This window comes from Siphateles boraxobius, unplaced genomic scaffold, assembly GCF_051911475.1.
Source record: "Siphateles boraxobius isolate OS27281-9 unplaced genomic scaffold, OSU_SipBor_1 7, whole genome shotgun sequence".
Taxonomy (NCBI): Eukaryota; Metazoa; Chordata; class Actinopteri; order Cypriniformes; family Leuciscidae; genus Siphateles; species Siphateles boraxobius.
Window position 1 is genome coordinate 39,810,951 of NW_027509197.1, and position 24,050 is coordinate 39,835,000.

The window sequence follows — 24,050 nt, forward strand, 5'->3', positions numbered from 1 at the left end:
CAGGTGCTCTGCCATAAACGTGTTGATGAGGTCGATGTGGCCTTTACAAGGTTTAATATAAGATAAAATGTGTTTGTTGATACTGTATATGGTATATATTTTTAACTGTGGGTCGTGAGGAAGGGAAAACAACAAACATGATGCAACAACTAAAAGGTCTAACCGTGATGCATGAATATGCAGGTGATTCTTTGGGAAACATGAGACCTGCTCCATTTCTACATCCAAACAACTGTTGAATTTCCTACAAAATGTCTAATTATAACTTTCCGAGTGATTAAGTGAAAACACGAGTTGTGTGAAACGCGTTAAGCAGGCATATAATGGCACAAAGTTATTAAACATGTTACAGAGTGGCAGATCATTAAAACAGGGTCACCCGCGGCTCAGCGGAGACTTTTCCCCTGGTTTCTACCTTTCGCATGCAGTAAAACTTTTATACAGCCGCCTCGGCTTCCCATACACACTTTATGGCTTTTCTGTTTGGATTATTAGTTAATGAGGTGCTGGAAATCACAGGCACTTTGAGTCATAAACCTCCAATTCCAGACAATTAGTCCCAGCAGCGGCTAGGCTAGCCCCAACACACACACACACACACACACACACACACACACACACACACACACACACACACACACACACACACACACACACACACACACACACACACACTCTCTCTCTCTCATTCTCTCTCACACACACACACACACACACACACACACACACTCTCTCTCTCTCTCTCTCTCTCTCTCTCTCTCTCTCTCTCTCTCACACACACACACTGCTCCACAGATTTATTTTTGTGTCAGTCTGACATGCAGTTCATTGAATCCATATTGTGATTGAGACTGAAGCAGAGACGACTGGCCGTAAAAGAAGAGCTGAACAGAATCAAACACACACTTGCATTGAGTTATTAATGCAGTCTGTCGTTTTGTAATGTTATTGAACGTCCACTTCAGTCAGAAAAAAACTGGCCGGTCGAGTGTCCATGTGTCTGAAGAGGACGTGATGTTCAGGTGTGGTCCAGATCAGGTTCTTTGTGTGTGTGTGTGTTCTTCATGTGTGTGGTTCATCTCAATTCGAGCAGTCTTTAGCCATTTTCAAAAAATGACATCTTTTTCGTAAGCACCTGACCAATTAATACTAGCACTTACTTTTTCTATTCTATTCTATACTATTCAATTTGTTTTGTTTTTCTGATTGAAAAAAAAGAAAGAAAAAGGACCTTGCTATGTGTTCTGTGCTGGAGTAACAGAGTTACAGCACTTGTATACTGTTTGTCGCACTTTGGATAAAAGCGTCTGTTAAATGTCAATGTGTGTGTGTCAGACGCTGGTGAGGTGCAGTGGGGCGACAGGTGTGACTCCTCGTGTGTGTGTGTCAGACACTAGCGCAGCGGGACGTCAGCGTGTGATGGTGTGCTGATGCAGGGCCGCTGTTCTCCGGGCCCCCGAGGATGTTGTCTTCGTGTGTGTGTGTGTGTGTGTGTGTGTGTCAGACACTAGCGCAGCGGGACGTCAGCGTGTGATGGTGTGTTGATGCAGGGCCGCTGTTCTCCGGGCCCCCGAGGATGTTGTCTTCGTGTGTGTGTGTGTGTGTGTCAGACACTAGCGCAGCGGGACGTCAGCGTGTGATGGTGTGTTGATGCAGGGCCACTGTTCTCCGGGCCCCCGAGGATGTTGTCTTTGTGTGTGTGTGTAAGACACTAGCGCAGCGGGACGTCGCCGTGTGATGGTGTGCTGATGCAGGGCCGCTGTTCTCCGGGCCCCCGAGGATGTTGTGTTTGTGTGTGTGTGTGTGTGTGTCAGACACTAGCGCAGCGGGACGTCAGTGTGTGATGGTGTGCTGATGCCGGGCCGCTGTTCTCCGGGCCCCCGAGGATGTTGTGTTTGTGTGTGTGTGTGTGTCAGACACTAGCGCAGCGGGTCGTCAGTGTGTGATGGTGTGCTGATGCCGGGCCGCTGTTCTCCGGGCCCCCGAGGATGTTGTCTTCGTGTGTGTGTGTGTGTCAGACACTAGCGCAGTGGGACGTCAGTGTGTGATGGTGTGTTGATGCCGGGCCGCTGTTCTCCAGGCCCCAGAGGATGTTGTCTTCGTGTGTGTGTGTGTGTGTCAGACACTAGCGCAGCGGGACGTCAGTGTGTGATGGTGTGCTGATGCAGGGCCGCTGTTCTCCGGGCCCCCGAGGATGTTGTGTTTGTGTGTGTGTGTGTGTCAGACACTAGCGCAGCGGGACGTCAGTGTGTGATGGTGTGCTGATGCAGGGCCGCTGTTCTCCGGGCCCCCGAGGATGTTGTCTTTGTGTGTGTGTGTGTGTGTCAGACACTAGCGCAGCGGGACGTCAGTGTGTGATGGTGTGCCGATGCAGGGCCGCTGTTCTCCGGGCCCCCGAGGATGTTGTCTTTGTGTGTGTGTGTGTGTGTCAGACACTAGCGCAGCGGGACGTCAGTGTGTGATGGTGTGCTGATGCAGGGCCGCTGTTCTCCGGGCCCCCGAGGATGTTGTCTTTGTGTGTGTGTGTGTGTGTCAGACACTAGCGCAGCGGGACGTCAGTGTGTGATGGTGTGCCGATGCAGGGCCGCTGTTCTCCGGGCCCCCGAGGATGTCTGAGCACAGGGTCTCGACGGCATCCAGCCGCTGGATCTGCACGAGGCGGGTCAGCAGGTCCGGGATGCTGTAACCCGCGGTGCTGACGCGGTCGAAGAGCTGCATGCCGTCGCTCATGCCCCCGATCTCGTCCCGCTTCAGCCCGAAGCTCTCCGCCAGGTGCCGCCACGTCTTCACCACTGCTTTATCTGCGCTGTAGGTCGAGCTCAGCATCCGGCTGGTGCGCTCCAGACAGTCGAACGGCAGCTCCGTCGGGCTCAGACCTGCAAGAACATCAACAACAACAACATCAACATCAGAGTAACACCAGGGGCCTATACCATGAAGCCGGTTTAGGTGGCTAGCCAGCTATGTTTCAGTTTAGTTTGCGAAAACCCTGGGTTTTAGGCACCATGAAAGTGGTTTGGCTTTAAGCAGTGTTCATCGCCATAGTAACTTACGCTCCACGGCTAACCTGGTCCGGGTCAGGTGATGTTCCAGGTAAGAGGTTGCAAACCGAACTTGGACCAATCAGCTGTGAGCAAAGTGACATGTCTGATGCGATAAAGTCACTCCACCTGTTTCTACTCCAAATTAAATGTCACTACATACCAAATGATTTTTAAAGACAAAATCGTCTGGTTTTTAGTGATGCTTATTTAGAAAAATAATATCTAAACAATACAAATTTATTAATGTAATTATTATACCCTTAATCAATCACAGATGTACAATTTTAGTTCATCAATTATTATTACGCAGTTTAAATGAATAAATATATAAAGGTAATATAAATACACTTTAGCATCAATAGATAAAGCTATAAAATGACTACATGTGAGTTTAAATGTTCAATTCTCTCTATACCTTTATCAACTGTATAAAATAACTTCACAACTTTTACTTGCACTGATATAGCAAGACTTTTTCTTTTAGTTGTCCTCTTTCATAGACAGCTGTTTTCTTCTTGCTGTGTAAATTTGTTTAAATTCTTACTATTTTTATACTTTTATTTAATAAGTGAATTGCGCTGCTTCTCTCGCGAGAAATTAATCTCAGTTTCACTCTTTCTCAATGTGTGATTGGCTGTTCGCTACTGATGTCACACTTAAGCTCCTAAACTCAGGATCAAAGCCTGAGTTGACAGAGAAAGTTGATGATCAGCATCATAGTATCAACAAAGCCTGGTTGGATTGGTTTGGTTATGTCAACTCTAAACTAATCCTGTAACTATGAGTTTAACTACCTTCATGGTACAGGCCCCAGGAGTAAAACGCTTAATCATCATCATCATCATCATCATAATCAGGAAACACTATTATTATTATTAGTTAGACCATTAAAAATGAATATGTACGAACTATCTTTTATTTGAAAAATAACTGTAATAATAATAATAATAATAATAATAAATATAACAACAGAACCAGAACTTTTGAATATTAAATTATTATTATTATTTCTTTAAAAAAAAAAAATGTAATAGTAGTGTCAGTACACCAGAACTGTTTGTTGTAACAAACATTTCAATCAATTACATTTTGATTTTTTTAAATATTACTTTATTTTAATTTTATTATTTATTAATTTACTATTATAATTATTATTTTAATAAATGTAGCAATAATAATACTAATTAATACTACTACTACTAATAGTACATTTTGAATTCTTTTTAAATTATATATTTATCATTTAGATAATTTTACCAAATAATTTTTAAATATATGTATTAATAATATTACCAGAATTGTTTATTTTACAAAAGTATTATATTCCTTAGAATCAAAACATTTAATTTTGAGTTATGTATTTATTATATAAATAAAGTTAAAATGCATTTGCTTTGACTTCATTTCAATGACATCAGTATGTTTGCCACCAAGACTCACTCTTGCTTTATTCTCTTTTCATTCTCTAAGTGGCAAGATGAATTCTTCATGATTTGATGTATTGTAATATATAAACACGAGTGGTGTAACATGTATTTGGCCCAGTGGATGAACACAAACAGGTCTGATATTTTCCTCCAAGCTGTAGCTGAAGTGTGTAGTGAGTGTGTGAGTGTGTTTGCAGCGCAGTGAAGTCACACACTCACCCTCAGCAACACTGCAGGCTTTAGTGTACAAGTCCAGGATCTTTTTCCTTCGGCTGTGAATCTGCAGAAACAGGAAATGTGTGGATGATTTAGACGGAGAGCAGAGGAATCTGAATCCTGAGGATATACTTTACACTTCTCAAAGCTTCAATCTGAACGCTGATCATTATCAGTCTTTACTCTGTGTGTGTATGTGTGTGTGTGTGTGTGTGTGTGTGTGCGTGCGCGCGCACTGACCCCCGTGGCTCTGCTGCAGTTGTTGTTGTTGTTGTTGATGGTGTGTGTGTGTGTGTGTGTGTGTGCACTGACCCCCGTGGCTCTGCTGCAGTTGTTGTTGTTGTTGACGGTGTGTGTGTGTGTGTGCACGCGCACTGACCCCCGTGGCTCTGCTGCAGTTGTTGTTGTTGTTGATGGTGTGTGTGTGCGCGCACTGACCCCGGTGGCTCTGCTGCAGTTGTGTTGTTGTTGACGGGGTGTGTGTGTGTGTGTGCACTGACCCCGGTGGCTCTGCTGCAGTTGTTGTTGTTGTTGATGGTGTGTGTGTGTGTGTGTGTGTGTGTGTGCACTGACCCCCGTGGCTCTGCTGCAGTTGTTGTTGTTGACGGTGTGTGTGTGTGTGTGTGTGTGTGCGCGCACTGACCCCGGTGGCTCTGCTGCAGTTGTTGTTGGTGTGTGTGTGTGTGTGCGCACTGACCCCCGTGGCTCTGCTGCAGTTGTTGTTGTTGTTGTTGGTGTGTGTGTGTGTGTGTGTGTGCACTGACCCCCGTGGCTCTGCTGCAGTTGTTGTTGTTGTTGTTGACGGTGTGTGTGTGTGTGTGTGTGTGTGTGTGTGTGTGTGTGTGCGCACTGACCCCGGTGGCTCTGCTGCAGTTGTTGTTGTTGACAGGGTGTGTGTGTGTGTGTGTGTGTGTGTGTGTGTGTGTGTGTGTGCACTGACCCCCGTGGCTCTGCTGCAGTTGTTGTTGTTGTTGTTGACGGTGTGTGTGTGTGTGTGTGTGTGCGCACTGACCCCGGTGGCTCTGCTGCAGTTGTTGTTGTTGACAGGGTGTGTGTGTGTGTGTGTGTGTGTGCGCACTGACCCCCGTGGCTCTGCTGCAGTTGTTGTTGTTGTTGTTGACGGTGTGTTTGTGTGTGTGTGTGTGTGAGAGAGAGTATGTGAGTGTGTTAGTGTTTGTGTGTGTGTGTGAGAGAGAGTGTGTTAGTGTGTGTGTGTGTGTGTGTGTGTGTGTGAGAGAGAGTGTGTTAGTGTGTGTGTGTGTGTGTGTGTGCGCACTGACCCCCGTGGCTCTGCTGCAGTTGTTGTTGTTGACAGTGTGTGTGTGTGTGTGTGTGTGTGTGCGCACTGACCCCCGTGGCTCTGCTGCAGTTGTTGTTGTTGTTGTTGTTGAAGGTGTGTGTGTGTGTGTGTGTGTGTGTGTGCACTGACCCCGGTGGCTCTGCTGCAGTTGTTGTTGTTGACAGGGTGTGTGTGTGTGTGTGTGTGCGCACTGACCCCGGTGGCTCTGCTGCAGTTGTTGTTGTTGTTGTTGACGGTGTGTGTGTGTGTGTGTGCACTGACCCCGGTGGCTCTGCTGCAGTTGTTGTTGTTGACAGGGTGTGTGTGTGTGTGTGTGTGTGTGTGTGTGTGTGTGTGTGTGTGTGTGTGTGTGTGTGTGTGCGCGCACTGACCCCGGTGGCTCTGCTGCAGTTGTTGTTGTTGACAGGGTGTGTGTGTGTGTGTGTGTGTGTGCGGACTGACCCCGGTGGCTCTGCTGCAGTTGTTGTTGTTGTTGATGGTGTCTGTGTGTGTGTGTGTGTGTGTGTGTGTGTGTGTGTGTGTGTGTGTGTGTGTGTGCACTGACCCCCGTGGCTCTGCTGCAGTTGTTGTTGTTGACAGGGTGTGTGTGTGTGTGTGTGTGTGTGTGTGTGTGTGTGTGTGTGTGTGTGTGTGTGTGTGTGTGTGTGCGCGCACTGACCCCGGTGGCTCTGCTGCAGTTGTTGTTGTTGACAGGGTGTGTGTGTGTGTGTGTGTGTGTGCGGACTGACCCCGGTGGCTCTGCTGCAGTTGTTGTTGTTGTTGATGGTGTCTGTGTGTGTGTGTGTGTGTGTGTGTGTGTGTGTGTGTGTGTGTGTGTGTGTGTGCACTGACCCCCGTGGCTCTGCTGCAGTTGTTGTTGTTGACAGGGTGTGTGTGTGTGTGTGTGTGTGTGTGTGTGTGTGTAGGCACTGACCCCGGTGGCTCTGCTGCAGTTGTTGTTGTTGTTGTTGACGGTGTGTGTGGAGCAGGTTTTGTCTCGTGTCAGATGCACCAGAGACAGAAGACACAGATCTGCGGCTCCCTGCTTGTCCTGCGCTTGCTCCTCGTCACTGTCGATGCTTCGACTCAAGAGCTGCTCGTTCTCAGACGACGCGTCGTTCTCACTGCAACAGAACAAGCGCTCAGGGTTCGATTCTGAGAGAAGACGATCATAGACCAAACAATAAACACTGTCGTGTTCTCTTGCGTTCGGATGCTGGTGTTCGGGAACACACTAGTGTGTGTGTGAGACGCTTCTGGAGGGAATTATACCAAATCTTTCTGATCACACACTTTGATTTTCAGAAACACCAAACCAACATTTGAGACGCTGCGATCGACTGTCAATTTTGACTTTGAATGTCATAAAGCATTTATTAATTTTTGAAAAGTTACCGTAAAAAAACATTGCTCATGGTTTGTTCATGTTAGTTTACAGCGCATTAAATAATATTAACAGATACAAGATTTGACTTTAGTAATGTAATTAGTAAATGAGTCCTATAATTAAAAAAGGTTTTGAAAATCATGGCACTTGGAGTCAAAAAGTCAATCTCCACCATTTATTCAAATATTATTACAAACGTGTTAAAGATTTTATAAGCATATTGTGCAGTTATGTCGGAGTCTTTTTATTTTATTAGTGATAATAACGCAATGAAACATGACAAATTGTGCAACATCATTTTTATCCAGGCTGTCATACAAAGAAATTATGAAACGTTGCAAAATCAAGAGAGAACCAACAAGATATTAATAACTTATTATGTTATAGTCAATGTTTGCTTTTTCCTATCAGCCTTTTGTTTCTCTATGCAATTTGTTTTTGCATAGTAAAATCAAACCTGTGTTTTGCTAAATAATTTTGTCAGATAAATACCAAGTTTAGTGTTTTGTTCTTCGCTCATTTTTTAAATATTTTTATGGTTTAATCAACTAGGGTCATTAAAAGCAAACATCACTTTAGTCCGCTAGCGTAGCAGATCGAGAAACGGTCCATCCTGAAATCCGGTCATTATTTTCATGTTATTTGACAGTCATGAGTGTATTCTCTGAGTAAAGCTGATGAAAGAGCCTGATTTGGACGCTTCTGCTTCTGGTGGTTTATATGCTCTGACTAGCCTGTTGTTTTCAGATCACAGTTATATTTCCTCCAAACACAAAGACGGCTCAGAGACACACACAGAATGTCATTGTTTTCAGACACTCGATACCTGCGCTGGCTTGGCTCTCGAATCTCACGTCTGTAACACTCGCTGCTCTACTCATATATTAGATCATCACCAACATTTATCAACTAATGATGTAATGCAGTTCTCATTTAACTAACGTTTAGTATTCACTAGGAGTGTAACGATACCCTCATGTCACGATTCGATACATATCACGATACGATATTATTGCGATACTCCTGATATAACGTTAACAAAAAACGAACTGTTGATTAAAATGCTAAATTTGGTTTTACATTGTGTGTGTAAATGAATAGTCTTGGACTTGGTGCTGGAAACCCAATGCAGGACAATAGAGACACCGAATTAAAAATATTCATGATTCTGAAGCTGAAAACACAGAATTGTTTAGACGAATGTGCTTGTACAACATTATATATAGTAGTTTAATGTAGTACTGACTCTAAAACTCTGTAAACTTAAATTTTTCTCACACAGACATTTTTATTTTGGGTGAACAATACACAATATGCGATATATTGTGACATGATTGCACCCATAGTTTTCAGGAAAGCAGTTTTACTTCATAATTGAAGCTTTTGCTGCGCCTCAAAAAAGGTTTGAGGCATAAAGGTGTCATCTTATGTTTTTGAAGCAGAGCTATTTTCACCTGGCTGCGCCGCCGCTTAATTATCACACACTTGATTGTGTTTGTCTGAGATGAAGCTGAAGATCTCCTCAGGCTGGATCTGTGTTCATCGACCTCATCCGTGTGTGTGTGTGTGTGAGACACATAATGTTTCCAGTCCGAGTCGCTGCTCAAACACGTCTTGCGGCGGCCGAGATACACTGGCACATTCTCTCCGGCTCGACGCCTCTGTGTACGAGGCCTTTAAAGTAGTGATGGGTCACACATATCTGAAGAGCCGACTCTATTTTAAAAAATATAGCCTATAGAAATTGAATAATAATGTAATAATGAATTTTATTTTATTTATAATTAGTGACTAATTCAAAGAACAAAAAAATTATTTTATAGCCTAAAGGCGCACACATTCGTTTCGATTGTCTGATCAGCCTCACATTCTGTTCCTGTCAATCATACACGAGGTGTCAACCAATTATACGGCAGGAGGGAGGGGCCTAGAAACCGCATCAGCCCCTCTAAAGTAAGGCAGCGTGCATTTCTGAATGCAATATAATAAAAATAAAAATATGATCAGCATTGTGTGTGTGTGTGTGTTCATGCTAGTTATACAAAACATAACTAGTGAGATAGTTCATGCTGGTTATAATATTTACATTTACAGTTATTCATTTAGCTGACTGCGCTTTTATCCAAAGTGACTTACAATTGCTAGATATGTCAGATGTCGCACGCCTCTGGAGAAACTAGGGGTTAAGTGTCTTGCTCAGGGACACATTGGTGTCTCACAGTGGATTCGAACCCGGGTCTCTCACACCAAAGGCATGTGTCTTATCCACTGCGCCATCATCACCCCAATGCCAATACAAAAGAGAGAAAAAGAGCGACCAGTTTAATCCTTTCAGTTATTTATTTTTCTTTAATATGGGTTCTATTATGTTGTTCAGATTCAGATTGTATTGTTGTTTCTATACATTAAAAAGTTGTAATTTAAATGCAAATGTTTAATAGTATTCTTTTTTCTTAACAAATCAATGCATTCTTAAAGAAATTGTGAGTATGATTTCATTTAATAATTTAATCAGAATTGTTTTCACACCTATCATAGTCAAACATAATTTTTTTTAAAGAGCCGTTTGTGAGTCAAACGACCCGGCTAACGAAAAAGAGCCGGAATGCCCATCACTACTTGAAAGCGGCACTATGCAGGATTTCTGTTTTTGTCAAACAGCGATCCCTAGAGTCGCTGTAGAGTACTTGTATTTAACGTTACTGTCGTAAATACAACTCACGCAGAGCGTATCTGCACTCACGGCCTCTGCACTTTATAATAATAAAGTAGTCTACTGCGTTAGGCTTACCTGAGCCTACGTCACATTATTTCGTAACATCCGTTATGATGTCGTTAGACATGATTATTGCAATTTATCATAATAGTTTGCAAATTGCGCTCATTTACACTATTTACAACATGTAGGCTTATTTATGTCCTGATAATTATGTGAGATATTGACAACTGTTCTCATGATAATCGCAGGAATCAACTTTAACAGGGAAAGCCTGAGCGAGTGGGACTCTTGTCCAGTTCCTAGCGCTGTCAGATTCTCGTTACCTTTTTCTAGACTCTTCCGACCGCGCGCGCTTCGTTTTTTTCGCCATTCTGAAAACGCAGATCCGATGTGTACTCGTGTCTGACTCCTTGCTCGGTGAGTCTGCCGTTTCCTCTTTCTCTGTTCCTCCGACAATGCTTTTCTAGCTTTCTGCTTCTTATATGCCGGTTTAGCCATGATGATAGTTGTTCTTATAGCTAGCCGGATCCTGGATGGGGGCGTGTATGCGTGTAATGTGTGCAGTGCCCTAAAGCAATTCGTTACATCGCGAGATGAAATCACGCGATACTTCCTGACGGCCCAAAGTTGCAAGTGCGGTTTTTCCACTCACAGGCACCAGAGGGGGGCGACACGGCCACCATTAAACCCAAAAAGAGTCATATAACCATTCCAATAACTCCGAATCTGTTCAGTTAAGCTAAAAAAACTGCATAGTGCTGCTTTAAAGGAGCAGTCTGGAAGAATTACAACTAGTGGTGGAAATAGGTACTGCAGTCCAATTTAAAATATCGGAGATCGTCGTTTCTCCCGCCTCCTCAGACTCGACGCCAGTTTGAACACGCTACAGGAACGAGCGCAATGGACATTGAAAATCTGGCAACGTGCAGTTTCACAGACCAAAACAATAACAAACATCCCAGCCTGGAAACGCACATTTGAAAGTAAAATAAAGTGTTTTTCAAGGAAACGAGTATGTGAACTTAGCATGTTTCCTCAATATATGCGAACATATGTTATTTTTATGCTTTAGTAGAATGAAAAAGTTACATACAGCACCTTTAAAGGTACAATATTTAAGAATTTTGTAATAAAATATCCCAAAATCACTTGCACAGTGTGATATATTTCCTGCATTTGTGTACTTACAATATCCCAAAAGTCTCCAAAGATTTTTTATTTCAGAGAAATTCCAATTTTAAATAATTGGCCGTCCCGGAAAAAAATATCGCCTGTCAATAACGCAATATCCGCGCTATCCTCGGTTTCCGCTCGTTCTGCCGTAGCCAGACAGACGACAGACGTGGACAACTGCGTAGTGCGTAACGTTTAGCGGCACGCTGTTCTTGTTTCGTTCAAACATTATAGACCATGGCAAGCAGACTTTGGGACAAACAATGAGAACTAAAATAAGGATCAATATCGGCGTGGCGTTTTCGAGATGCCGAGAGCTAGCGTCCGCGACTAACTTGGACTTGACAGAGCTTCACGAGTCACGACTTGACAGCGACACCGCTCTTGCATGTACTTTATAAGACAGATGAGCAGATGTACAAATCAATGTTATATAGCTCACACATGATGAAATGTTAGAATATGATCAGTATGTTATTCCAATGTTGATCTAGCTTATGCTAGTTTCATATAGCAAACGAACTAACACATAGAATAACATTATAACTTTCAACACACATTTAAATGCCGTTTATTGTGATAGTGCAACGTTAGACGCGCTGCGTTATCTCACAAGTTTAATTAATCTAATAAACTGACCTGTGTGAGTAGTAATCCAGCACTTGCGGGTAACGTTAGTTCGGTAGAATTAAATGTCCTTATTCCTTTATATCCGCGGGACTCGCGTGTGATATCTGTCTCTTATTAGGAAACGCAACCTGCTTCATACCACTGTTATGTTAAAAAACATGAATGTTTTCACTCATCCATAAACATTATTACATCCATCAGCTTGACAGCAAGTCCCATCATTCAGCTTATCACTGCGTCATAAACCTGCGCCTTTTATTATTGTAAGAAGTTAGCGACCCCTAGTGGTAATTTTTTTTTACATATTGTAGCTTTAAGTAAAACTGGGTGCATACTGTGCGATTTCTTATATTCCTTTACGATTGTTGCTTGTCAGATTGTACGAACATGATCCTCTCTGTAAGTCATGTCACACTGTAAGATCTCAGTTTACAGTAATGTCAGACTGTACGACAGTCAAGACGCGTAAAATGAAAACGTGTCTGGAGTTTTACATCATCAATCAATGACATGTACGTTGAAACGGTGGCTACGAAGAAATCTCTAATGTTCATTTCGGTCGCGGCTTGTCTTGAAAAACAAGGACACTGACGGTGGTCGTAGGAGAGTCACACTGCAGGACTGAGAGTCAACGCTTATATTTAATCTGAGGTCAAATCTGATCTCAGCGGTCATTAATCTGCTGTCAGTGAACACGTCAAACTAGCGATCAAAGACTTCAGATTTGAGCCTTTAGGATCAGAGGATTTTTTCAGCATTTGCAAAATGTGTCTCAGACGGCCAAATCGTGGCTTACTTGGATAATGGACATCCATATTATATAACAAATGGGTTTATTCTTGGATAACAAACGGCTGGATGTACATTATCCCGCTTATTACACGCCTACTTGCCACATCAGTAAATAATTAGACATTAAATAATGATCTGAGTAGATATATTTTATTAGCTCTTTAAACGCAAAGCTTCGTGGAGAGAGCAGTTTCAGCGACAAGAGATGCGATATACAGTCATAACACTTATTACACAGCATTTCAACACATAAACAATTAAGGAGATAAGAGATATTGATTTCAGATTAAACCGTTTTAAAATCGTACTTGTTTGTGTCTTATAATCCAACAGTGTACAAAACAATAGTCATAAAATGGCAGTTTGAATGAAACAAGAGAGCGAGTCCATGATACTGGATGGCATTTTAAATAACTCGACACAAAAATGTCAGAAAACCCGTTCCTAGCGAGTGTATAGCGCTGCTGACTTCAGTGACCCGGATGAGCCTGTGTTTCTGGTGTTATCTGTGCGATTGACCAATCAGAATCGAGTATTCCACAGAGCCGTGTGATACGCGTGTTTGAGAGCCACTGACTGACGCGGTTTACTTCAGTTGTGTAAAGACTCACCTCTTGACTGGTTTTGGAGATGAAGGCTTGAGCTTATCAAATTCATCCTTCTCTGCAAAAATCACGACGTTTTCTGGAAAGACAGTGATTAAAGATCAGCGACGTTCTCGTTTATCTCAGATCAGATTTCAAAAACTGCAGTAATGAGATCAAGAAGATGAAAAGGGCCAAAATATTAGCCATGAGAACTATATAACCAATATTACAAATGTGAAGGGATGAAATATCATGGTGGAAAATAGGGCTGTGTGCTTTGGGAAAAAATTAAGATTGCAATTAAAAATGCTACTGAAAAAATAAAATCTGTGTGTTTGTCGAGCTGAACAATTTAGCCAAAATTTTGTGATAAAATGTATATCAATTTGGTTATAAAATAACAATAATAATAATGTTAATAATGATAATTATAATATTTGTAATAATAATATAATCATAACAACAACAACAACAACAAAAATGTTAATAATAATGTTAAAAATAATAATAATGTTAATTCTAATATTATTAATAATGATGTTTATTATAATAATAACAATAATGTTGTCTATAATTATAATAATATTAATAATGTTCATAATAATAATACAATACAAATAATGTTCATAATATTAATAATCAGAATAATAACAATAATATTAATAATATTAACAATCATGTTAATAATAATAATAATAATAATGATAATAATAATAATAATACTTATCATCATAAATATTATTATTATTATTATTATTATTAATACAATATATATATAAATAATTAAATAAAAACAAAATGGGAAATACTACTATTGCAATATTTAAATGTAAAGTATTTAAGAAGAATGATATATTGAACGTGAGCGGCTCGCGTGTAAATGAACACAGTGCTTGACTCTGAAAAACACAGTGCATATATTTATTAAATTAAATTAAATTGCAACCGTAGCAATTTAATAGTTGTACCAAGCCATAACTATGAGTCTGGTTTTATTTTGATGAATCATGCAGCCCTAATGAATGATATCAACATTTAGAAAAGGACAAATTCAACATAAACAGTCCTGAAAGTTAAAGATTAAAGCAAAAGAATAGCAGAATGTTACTGTATGTCACAATATTAATACTGTACAGGCGTTAATCCCCACGCTAATTCCCAACAGATATTCTTGACTAAGCCACTTATAATAATAACAGAATACATGTAAGATCGGCTCGTGCTCGCAGCTGTAATGCTGACATCACACAGGCAGAAAACATCATGTGATTTCCAGCTCAAATCAGTTCCTGTAGTTAAACAGCAGATCACAGTGCTTTACATAACAGCGTCTGGCAAACGAATAAATGCTATTTTTGTATTCTGATCAGGAACTTGAATGTATTAGTTCGTAAACAGCTTAAATTTTTAATGCATAATGAATTCATAATTCATGCATAAAACACCAATAAACTAATTTTACTGGACTGCGCTGTTTTTAACGTAAAAAGATCACGTTTTTATTCAGAGAAAGGTTAAACTCATGGATTTAAGAATGCATTTTTTTAATTTTTGTCTTAAAATAGCTATATTTCTTTATTCACTTTGGTTTCGCCATTAATATTAATAATACAATTTTTAAATAATAATAAAGTGCGCTATGTATTTCAACTCGTCTTAAGGCCCGTTTACACCGAGAACAATAACTATAAAGATAACGATAACTATATTAGCGTCCATCTTGTTCTGTTTATTATAAGCTTTCAGGTTTTGTCGTTTGCCGCTAAATGCTTGAGCTCTTTAAAGCAGGATGGATTCTGATTAGCTGTCAGTTTTTTTCAGCTGGAAAAAAATCATTCTGAAAATGATTTCAATGATATTGTTTCTCTGTGCAGTTTTCATAATAGTTGTAGTGTGGACTATATTTATGGTTGTATTTATTGTTCTTGGTGTGAACGGGCCTTTAGAGCGACTGACTGAGCACTAAACGAGACGCAGTGAGAGTGAGTGAAACTGTCATTCCTGAAATGTAATTTTGAGGGTTTTTTCTCCAGGATGAATGTAGAACGTGTTGAAAACATTCAGTGCCGTCAGCGAGAACGCAGCATTCCTGATTATCCCTCTATTATGAGCGTTCACCTCGTCCCGTCGGATCCTCTTAAAGTGCTGCTGTTCGGCTTTTCTGCATGTTTGTCTGTTTTTAGTGTGTAATGTTTCTGTTTGAGCATAAAAAAAGTCTCTATTATCCTCTATATCCGTGTTTCTGAACTCTCTGAAACGCCTCCATTGTAGTCTTGAGTTTCTTCCGGGAACGAACAAGCCATAATATTCCTCATTTCAATAATTAATACGCAGAATAAAGGGGCGGGTCTGGCTGAGTTAGTTAGTAGTGTGTTGAAACCAAGCGGCAATCTTCCGGTTTCTCTCTTGAGTCCAACACTGAAGTGACTTAAACTGCAATTCATCGACTGGCCACTAGAGACAGGCTGCAGAAGAGAGTTAATCCCATAGACCCCCATGTTAAAATGCTCAACTTTACAGCAGAAAAGAACATGTTTACAGCCTGGTGCAAAAAGTGGTTTTGGTCTATATAGCTATTTTTGCCTTTAATGACAAATGTGAGAGGGGTGAATTCTTTTATAACTCATCCGTTTATATTATATTAAGCCTTAAAGTTGTGCATAATTAAGGGCATGGCCACTTGAGTGACAGGTGGATTGCCTCTGATGTCACTACTAGCCGTTTGTCTGCTGTCTGTTAGCGTCACGTCACCTCAGCTAATCCCGCATTTGTGCCCATTTTCACTCCCATTCAGGAGTGACGCGCTGCCAAGATGGCGACGGCCGGCTCTGCCCACTTTAGACTTCAAAAATTCTCTTCAGAAACCAACGGGTGACGTCACGGACGCTACATACATATTTTTTTAGTCTATGGTTGAAACTGGATGTTATGGTAAGGGGCGGGACATCTCAAACACGCTCAAATCGCTCGACCAATCACAACACACTGCTCCAGCCGACCAATCAGAGCACAGTGTGCTTTTCAGAAGGAGGGGCTTCATAGAGACAGGAAGTAAACGGAGCGTTACTGACAGAGTGGGAAGAGAGGAGCCGCAACAATGGAGAATATGAGGAAAATAATTCAAACAGGACATTTTATTTTAGCAGTTTAACACCTAGAGATGTCGCCCGGAGCGTTCTCTCACCTTGAACCTCTTTCTTCTCCTCCAGTTTGTTTGTTTGGGCTTCCACAGTCTTTATTATTTGTCCAGAGCAGCATGCTGGGAAAGAAACGTGTTTGGTTAGCTTCACAACACACTGTTGTTCATTAAACGACTGGAGCAATAAGAAAGACTTTGAAATATGGTAATGATCAAGTAAATGTTGAGCAGAAAGCCTTTAAACTGTGGTCAGAGCTTCCCTGTGGATAATGAACACACATCATTTATGAGGAACGTTGAGACACACACACTTGCGCGTGCTTACACACACACACGCTTACTGACACACGCTTACTGACACACGCTTACACACACACAGACACACGCTTACTCACACACAATCATACACGCTCACACTCACACAAACACACACACTCACCACTTCTCACTCACACACTCACCACTTCTCACTCACTCACACACACACACACACACACACGCTCACTCACCACTTCACACACACACACACACACACACACACACACACACACACACACACAGATTCATGATGGATTCGAGACGAGAAACAATACCATTGAGCTGCAGAACTTGAATTTGTCTCATATTTGATGGTTTACATAATTGATTCCGTTATTTTCATGTTTATTACCGTGAAGCTGCTTTGAAGCGAAGGAAATGTTTTGAAAGCCAAATTTTCCTGTAATAATGATCGTAATTTTAAGGATAAAGACTAATAATTAGTTAACGGCAACTTCTTCCCTTACCATACCGTATAAAGTGAAAAACTGCATTAGATTGTATGGGATACTTTATGGAATTTTACAGTAAAATATTGTTAAAGTTTGTATAATTGAAATTACTTTCTAATCAGTTATGTACGTTAAGGTTTTATTATACATATGTTGTTAAATTAATGTTTATTGCATTATATTAGTGTTGTGTGTATGATACTGTGAACTTCGATTCATCATGTGGTTCTCAGTAGATATTAAAAAGATAAAAGAAGATTTTAGTAATTTAGTATAATAACAATATTTCGTCTAACCTTGTCCGCTGGGTTTGGCCTTCAGGATGTAGAACATAATGATCATCACTATAGCGATGGCCATGATGAAGATGGTGGACATTGCGATGATGAGGGCCGTTGCTAGATGACCTTGTCCTGTTGGATCTGGAACACAGTAAAATATTCGATGTAGTTATAAATGATTGTTTATTCTGATATTATTATTATTAACAGTGAATGTTGTAGCTGCTTTATTAAAAGGTGCATTGTGTAATATTCAATAAATGGCGATAAATTGGAGTTTTTGCGAAATTGAAGTGTTTCCATTAGGCATATTTGAAGGGTAATGGAAACGCGGCTATTGTGTCAGTGTTTTATTCGCTGACTTTAGCTAGCTTCTTTGCACAAAGAAGTAAGTAGATAGAAATGTCTCATTCTAAGGTAATAAAAACATAACGGTTCATTAAGTAAGGTCTTTATACACCACTGAAAACATAGTTATGTTTATGATATTGCATTTCTGTCAACAGATCCTCCTAAATATTACCAGAGGTGTAAAGTCCAGGGGTTAGAAAGTAAAAGTCCTAATCAGTATTTTGTTCCAATCACCTGGATTTGCTAATTACCACAGTTCTTCAGTCAGGAGAACTAATGAGTGAAATCAGCTGACGAATTCATGAGTGGAATAAACATATAGCAGGAGTTTTACTTTCTAACCCCTGGACTTTACACCTCTGGTAATATTTAGGAGGATCTGTTGACAGAAATGCAATATCATATATATAACTATGTTTTCAGTGGTGTATAAAGACCTTACTTAATGAACCGTTATGTTTTTATTACCTTAGAATGAGCCATTTCTATCTACTTACTTCTTGGTGCAAAGAAGCTAGCTAAAGTCAGCGAATAAAACACTGACACAATAGCCGCGTTTCTATTACCCTGTAAATTGCGCAAATTGAAATTGCGAATTAAAAAATACGCCCGATGGAAACACGTCAATTTCGCAAAAACTCCCATTTATCGCAAAAAAGTTTTTAGGCTTGCATGAGGTGGTTTTTCAGGTAATTCGAAAAAGATATATTTAGTAAAACTGCAATGGAAACAGTTTTTGCACATTTACAGGTCACCTGACGTAGATGACGCGGTGTGTTTGGACAGAATACGAGACAGAGTTCTTTATTTCATTCATAAAAGACAAAAGAATTACAGAAAAATTGGATTCTAAACCTCAAAGAAATGCCACAATCAAAGCCTCGAAGCAGATCTGAGGGAGAAACGCTCAGAAACTCCTCATATGTGCCGCTCTCAAGTATAAGTGTCTTTTACATGTCATTAATGCTGGATAACACACACACACACACACACACACATCTCCTTCGATTAATAATTATGGCCAGTGCAGTGGCTGGGATGTACGTAAACCATATAAAGCAACATTTTGGAATGACTTATCGTGAGAGGAAAAAATGAAATTTTAGGTGCATAACATCGGTTGATTGAAACGCCGTCATTTCGCAATAGTTCTTTGTCGACATTTAGAGAAAAAAAATCTGTAATGGAAACGCTGCCTAGTGATAAGTAGTATTCGCAATAACATATCGTTTTACTGAATAATTAAGTGGACATAATTTCATAATCTTTGTAAAGAAACCTTATTGTTTAACTGACTACTCTCTGCTGTCTCAGACGACGACATCTTTTACTGTCGGCCACCGTAACTTCTGTTGGGTGCAATTCACAACATCACCACTAGATGCAGCTAAAAATTACACACTGCACCTTTAAAGCATGTTACAGGGATTTTAAATCTGCTCCAATTATATGAAACAGAACGATCTATGTCATCGGAGATCATGTGATCAGTAATTTCCCAGCATGCCTTCACCTTTCTCCGGCTGCTGGAATACAGTGGTGCTGCTGGACGACACACTGGGAGCTTGACCTGATGATGGTGGTGTGGATCGCATGCCTATAAAACAAGAGAGTTACTGGTTCAATAACATCACAATCGTTTGATGAAGAGTCAGCTGCAATGGCCATCCTGAAAACACACAACGGTTTCAAAGCAGCTTTACAGAAATTTATACTTACACACATATATATATATATATCGCCTTTTGGCTTTAGCGTATAGAGCAAGATTAAAATGTTGTTACGTTTTGTTCAGATAAGAGATTTAAGTGTCGCCCGATTTTGTTCAAATGAGATTTAAGTGTCGCTCAATTTTGTTCAAATGAGAGATTTAAATGTCGCCCGATTTTGTTCAAATGAGAGATTTAAACGTCGCCCGATTTTGTTCAAATAATAGATTTAAATGTCGCCCGATTTTGTTCAAATGAGATTTAAGTGTCGCTCAATTTTGTTCAAATGAGAGATTTAAATGTCGCCCGATTTTGTTCAAATGAGAGATTTAAATGTCGCCCGATTTTGTTCAAATGAGATTTAAGAGTCGCTCAATTTTGTTCAAATGAGAGATTTAAATGTCGCCCGATTTTGTTCAAATAATAGATTTAAATGTCGCCCGATTTTGTTCAAATGAGAGATTTAAATGTCGCCCGATTTTGTTCAAATAATAGATTTAAATGTCGCTCAATTTTGTTCAAATAATAGATTTAAATGTCACTCGATTTTGTTCAAATAATAGATTTAAATGTCGCCCGATTTTGTTCAAATGAGAGATTTAAATGTCGCCCGATTTTATTCAAATGAGAGATTTAAATGTCGCCCGATTTTGTTCAAATAATAGATTTAAATGTCGCCCGATTTTGTTCAAATAATAGATTTAAATGTCGCCCGATTTTGTTCAAATGAGAGATTTAAATGTCGCCCGATTTTGTTCAGATAAGAGATTTAAATGTCGCCCGATTTTGTTCAAATGAGAGATTTAAATGTTGCCCGATTTTGTTCAAATGAGATTTAAGTGTCGCTCAATTTTGTTCAAATAATAGATTTAAATGTCGCCCGATTTTGTTCAGATAAGAGATTTAAATGTCGCCCGATTTTGTTCAAATAATAGATTTAAATGTCGCCCGATTTTGTTCAAATAATAGATTTAAATGTCGCCCGATTTTGTTCAAATGAGAGATTTAAATGTTGCCCGATTTTGTTCAAATAATAGATTTAAATGTCGCCCGATTTTGTTCAAATGAGATTTAAGTGTCGCTCAATTTTGTTCAAATAATAGATTTAAATGTCGCTCGATTTTGTTCAAATGAGAGATTTAAATGTCGCCCAATTTTGTTCAAATAAGAGATTTAAATGTCGCCCGATTTTGTTCAAATAATAGATTTAAATGTCGCCCAATTTTGTTCAAATGAGATTTAAGTGTCGCTCAATTTTGTTCAAATGAGAGATTTAAATGTCGATCGATTTTGTTCAAATGAGAGATTTAAATGTCGCTCGATTTTGTTCAAATAATAGATTTAAATGTCGCCCGATTTTGTTCAAATGAGATTTAAGTGTCGCTCAATTTTGTTCAAATAATAGATTTAAATGTCGCTCGATTTTGTTCAAATGAGAGATTTAAATGTCGCCCAATTTTGTTCAAATAAGAGATTTAAATGTCGCCCAATTTTGTTCAAATAAGAGATTTAAATGTCGCCCGATTTTGTTCAAATAATAGATTTAAATGTCGCCCAATTTTGTTCAAATGAGATTTAAGTGTCGCTCAATTTTGTTCAAATGAGAGATTTAAATGTCGATCGATTTTGTTCAAATGAGAGATTTAAATGTTGCCCGATTTTGTTCAGATAAGAGATTTAAATGTCGCCCGATTTTGTTCAAATGAGATTTAAGTGTCGCTCAATTTTGTTCAAATGAGAGATTTAAATGTCGATCGATTTTGTTCAAATGAGAGATTTAAATGTTGCCCGATTTTGTTCAGATAAGAGATTTAAATGTCGCCCGATTTTGTTCAAATGAGAGATTTAAATGTTGCCCGATTTTGTTCAGATAAGAGATTTAAATGTCGCCCGATTTTGTTCAGATAAGAGATTTAAATGTCGCTCGATTTTGTTCAAATGAGAGATTTAAATGTTGCCCGATTTTGTTCAGATAAGAGATTTAAATGTCGCCCGATTTTGTTCAAATGAGAGATTTAAATGTCGCTCGATTTTGTTCAAATGAGAGATTTAAATGTTGCCCGATTTTGTTCAGATAAGAGATTTAAATGTCGCCCGATTTTGTTCAGATAAGAGATTTAAATGTCGCCCGATTTTGTTCAGATAAGAGATTTAAATGTCGCCCGATTTTGTTCAGATAAGAGATTTAAATGTCGCCCGATTTTGTTCAAATAAGAGATTTCAATGTCGCTCAATTTTGTTCAAATGAGAGATTTAAATGTCACTCGATTTTGTTCAAATAAGAAATTTAAATGTCGCCTATTTGTTCAAATAAGAGATTTAAATGTCGCCTGTTGTTTGTATAGTATGCATCAATGAAGATACAATCGGTTGGAAAAGAGTCGGATGTGTTTAACATTTTTCCAAATGTAATTAGCCATCATTTAAGTGACAATGTTAAAAAATATAAGTACGGCTTTCATTTCAGTCTGTAAAATCTTTCTGGCCGAATTACCATAATGTGATGATGACATTCTTTACTGTAGTTGAAAATTACTTCATTTTTCTTCACTTTAAGTGGAAATGTTGTTTGATGGAGTATAATTTAATTCAGCATGGCATTTACTGTATAACAATCCAACATTAAATATGGCACACTAACAGTCTTAATGGGCTCGAACACAAATCTGCCTCTTCAAAAGTGTTTTAATCAACGAGTGTTTTTTACAGCTACACGAGTCACTCGAAGTATTGATTTAATTACGAGCAACTGATCTGAAAAGCAAACAGCTCCCACACGAACAGCACAATTTGTCAGAGTTCTCATTCGTTTGACGTCTTTGCTTATTTCTTTCTCATTGAGAGTGTCAAACACATTGTAAATGTAATACATGGCGTAAGGATGGTTCGCTGAAACCCGATCAGTCATTTGGCAGAAAGCTGAGGTCTGACTTACTCATTATTACAGCTCTAGGGCTGTTCATTACAATCCATTATAAATCTGATGTCACAGGAGAAACAGCACTCAACAACATCATTAAATAAAGCCTATCTTGTCTTATTAAATGCACATGATCAGAAGGTTTCAGCTCGATCACATTATACGTGACCGGCGACTGAAAACAGTGAAACATGCGATGCTAACAGAGACTTCATGCGCTTTTATTGGAATCACATGTTGGCATGTGTGAGGTCCGCTGGTGGACAGAAAACGCTTGAGTTTCACCACTGTGAAATGCAAGCAGCAGCAAGTTAATAATCTTTTTATTTCCTCAAAACTCTTAATTATTGGACACAACCTGCGCTGCGGGCGAGCATAATTTGCAGATTACCTGGCGAGTGTGAGCATGTCTTCACCCGAGCGACTCTCTGCATAGTTTCAGAGCTTTAAAGGGCCTGTTTGTTACGTTTTTTTAATTAAATATCATTCCCACCTACTTCATTTCTGTCACCACACAATATAGAAAACAATTAAAGAGGCAGCAAAAACCCCTGGACCGGCGCAGACGTGCTTCACAAAACATTTCAGCTCTCAGATTTACACAGTGTATGCAAATAAATTAGTTATCACAACTAAAAATTTAAACATTAGAATAAGTAATACAATGTTGTTTCGATTTAAAATGTTTGTGCTTGACTTAAAATTTGTTGAAATATCCAACTAAACAAAAATTTAACTAAACTTAAAATTTTAAGTTATTACTTATTCTAACGTTAAATTTTAAGTTGTGATAACTAATCGGAGCAATATATTTATTTTACAGTGTTTGATATATTACAAATATTGGTAACACTTTACAATACTTTACAACAGGCTTCCTTTTTAAAATGAGTTAGTTAATATGAACTAACCATGAACAACACTTCTACAGCATTTACTAACCTCAGTTAATGTTAATCTCAACGTTTACTAACGCATCTTTAAAAACAAGAGTTAACATTAGTTAATGCACTGCAATAAATGATGTTCTTCTTGTTTTCCAGTACAAATATCTAAACATTCTTAAATTAAGATACATTTACTGGAAAAGCAAAATTACTGAAGATTGTTTAAGATTAAAAAAATAACAAATATCTACTAATGAGGTCATAAAAATAAAATACATTTTACAAGATTATTTTTCTTACTCCATTCACAAATATTTTTCTTGTTTTGAGCAAGATTAATCTTGATTTAAGAATGTTTGGATATTCATACAGGAAAACAAGATGCTTATTTTTTTTAAAATTAATTGTAACACTTTACAATAAGGTTTCATTCAGTTTAATTTTCTTTTCCTCCTTTTCTGAAGAAACATCACAGATGTGCAGTGCAACAAGGCCGAAATCTGGTTGAGAACAAACTGCGATTTAAAAAAAAAAAGAAAAGAAATTAGCAAAACAAAACAATAAAAAGCCTGGCTGTCTTTCCGTCGGTGAAACCTGGAGTTAATTTGTTCCCTCTCTTCCACAAACGATGACATTTTATCCTAAATAAAATCAACCCCACAAAACCTAGAATGGAAACCAGACATCATTATTTACAGCACTAATTCAGCAATGAAAAATACTCGCTGCTACTTTCTGT

General features: G+C 39.2%; 1 protein-coding gene across 2 annotated transcripts in view; it reads right to left on the reverse strand.

Annotated features, from left to right (window-relative positions):
* Positions 1 to 1,376: 1,376 nt before the first annotated feature.
* The window catches only part of edar (ectodysplasin A receptor), a 57,211-nt gene continuing 34,537 nt past the window's right edge, over positions 1,377 to 24,050 (reverse strand). The window contains exons 6-12 of one of the 2 annotated variants that reach the window (XM_077215310.1): positions 19,309 to 19,392; positions 17,460 to 17,585; positions 16,439 to 16,513; positions 13,279 to 13,351; positions 6,901 to 7,090; positions 4,691 to 4,751; positions 1,377 to 2,876 (exon numbers count right to left, since the gene is read on the reverse strand). In XM_077215310.1, the coding sequence (XP_077071425.1) occupies positions 2,533 to 2,876; positions 4,691 to 4,751; positions 6,901 to 7,090; positions 13,279 to 13,351; positions 16,439 to 16,513; positions 17,460 to 17,585; positions 19,309 to 19,392 (953 nt within the window). In that variant the 3' untranslated portion in view covers positions 1,377 to 2,532. The remainder of the gene's footprint in view (positions 2,877 to 4,690; positions 4,752 to 6,900; positions 7,091 to 13,278; positions 13,352 to 16,438; positions 16,514 to 17,459; positions 17,586 to 19,308; positions 19,393 to 24,050) is intronic. The other variant, XM_077215309.1, reaches the window with a different exon arrangement.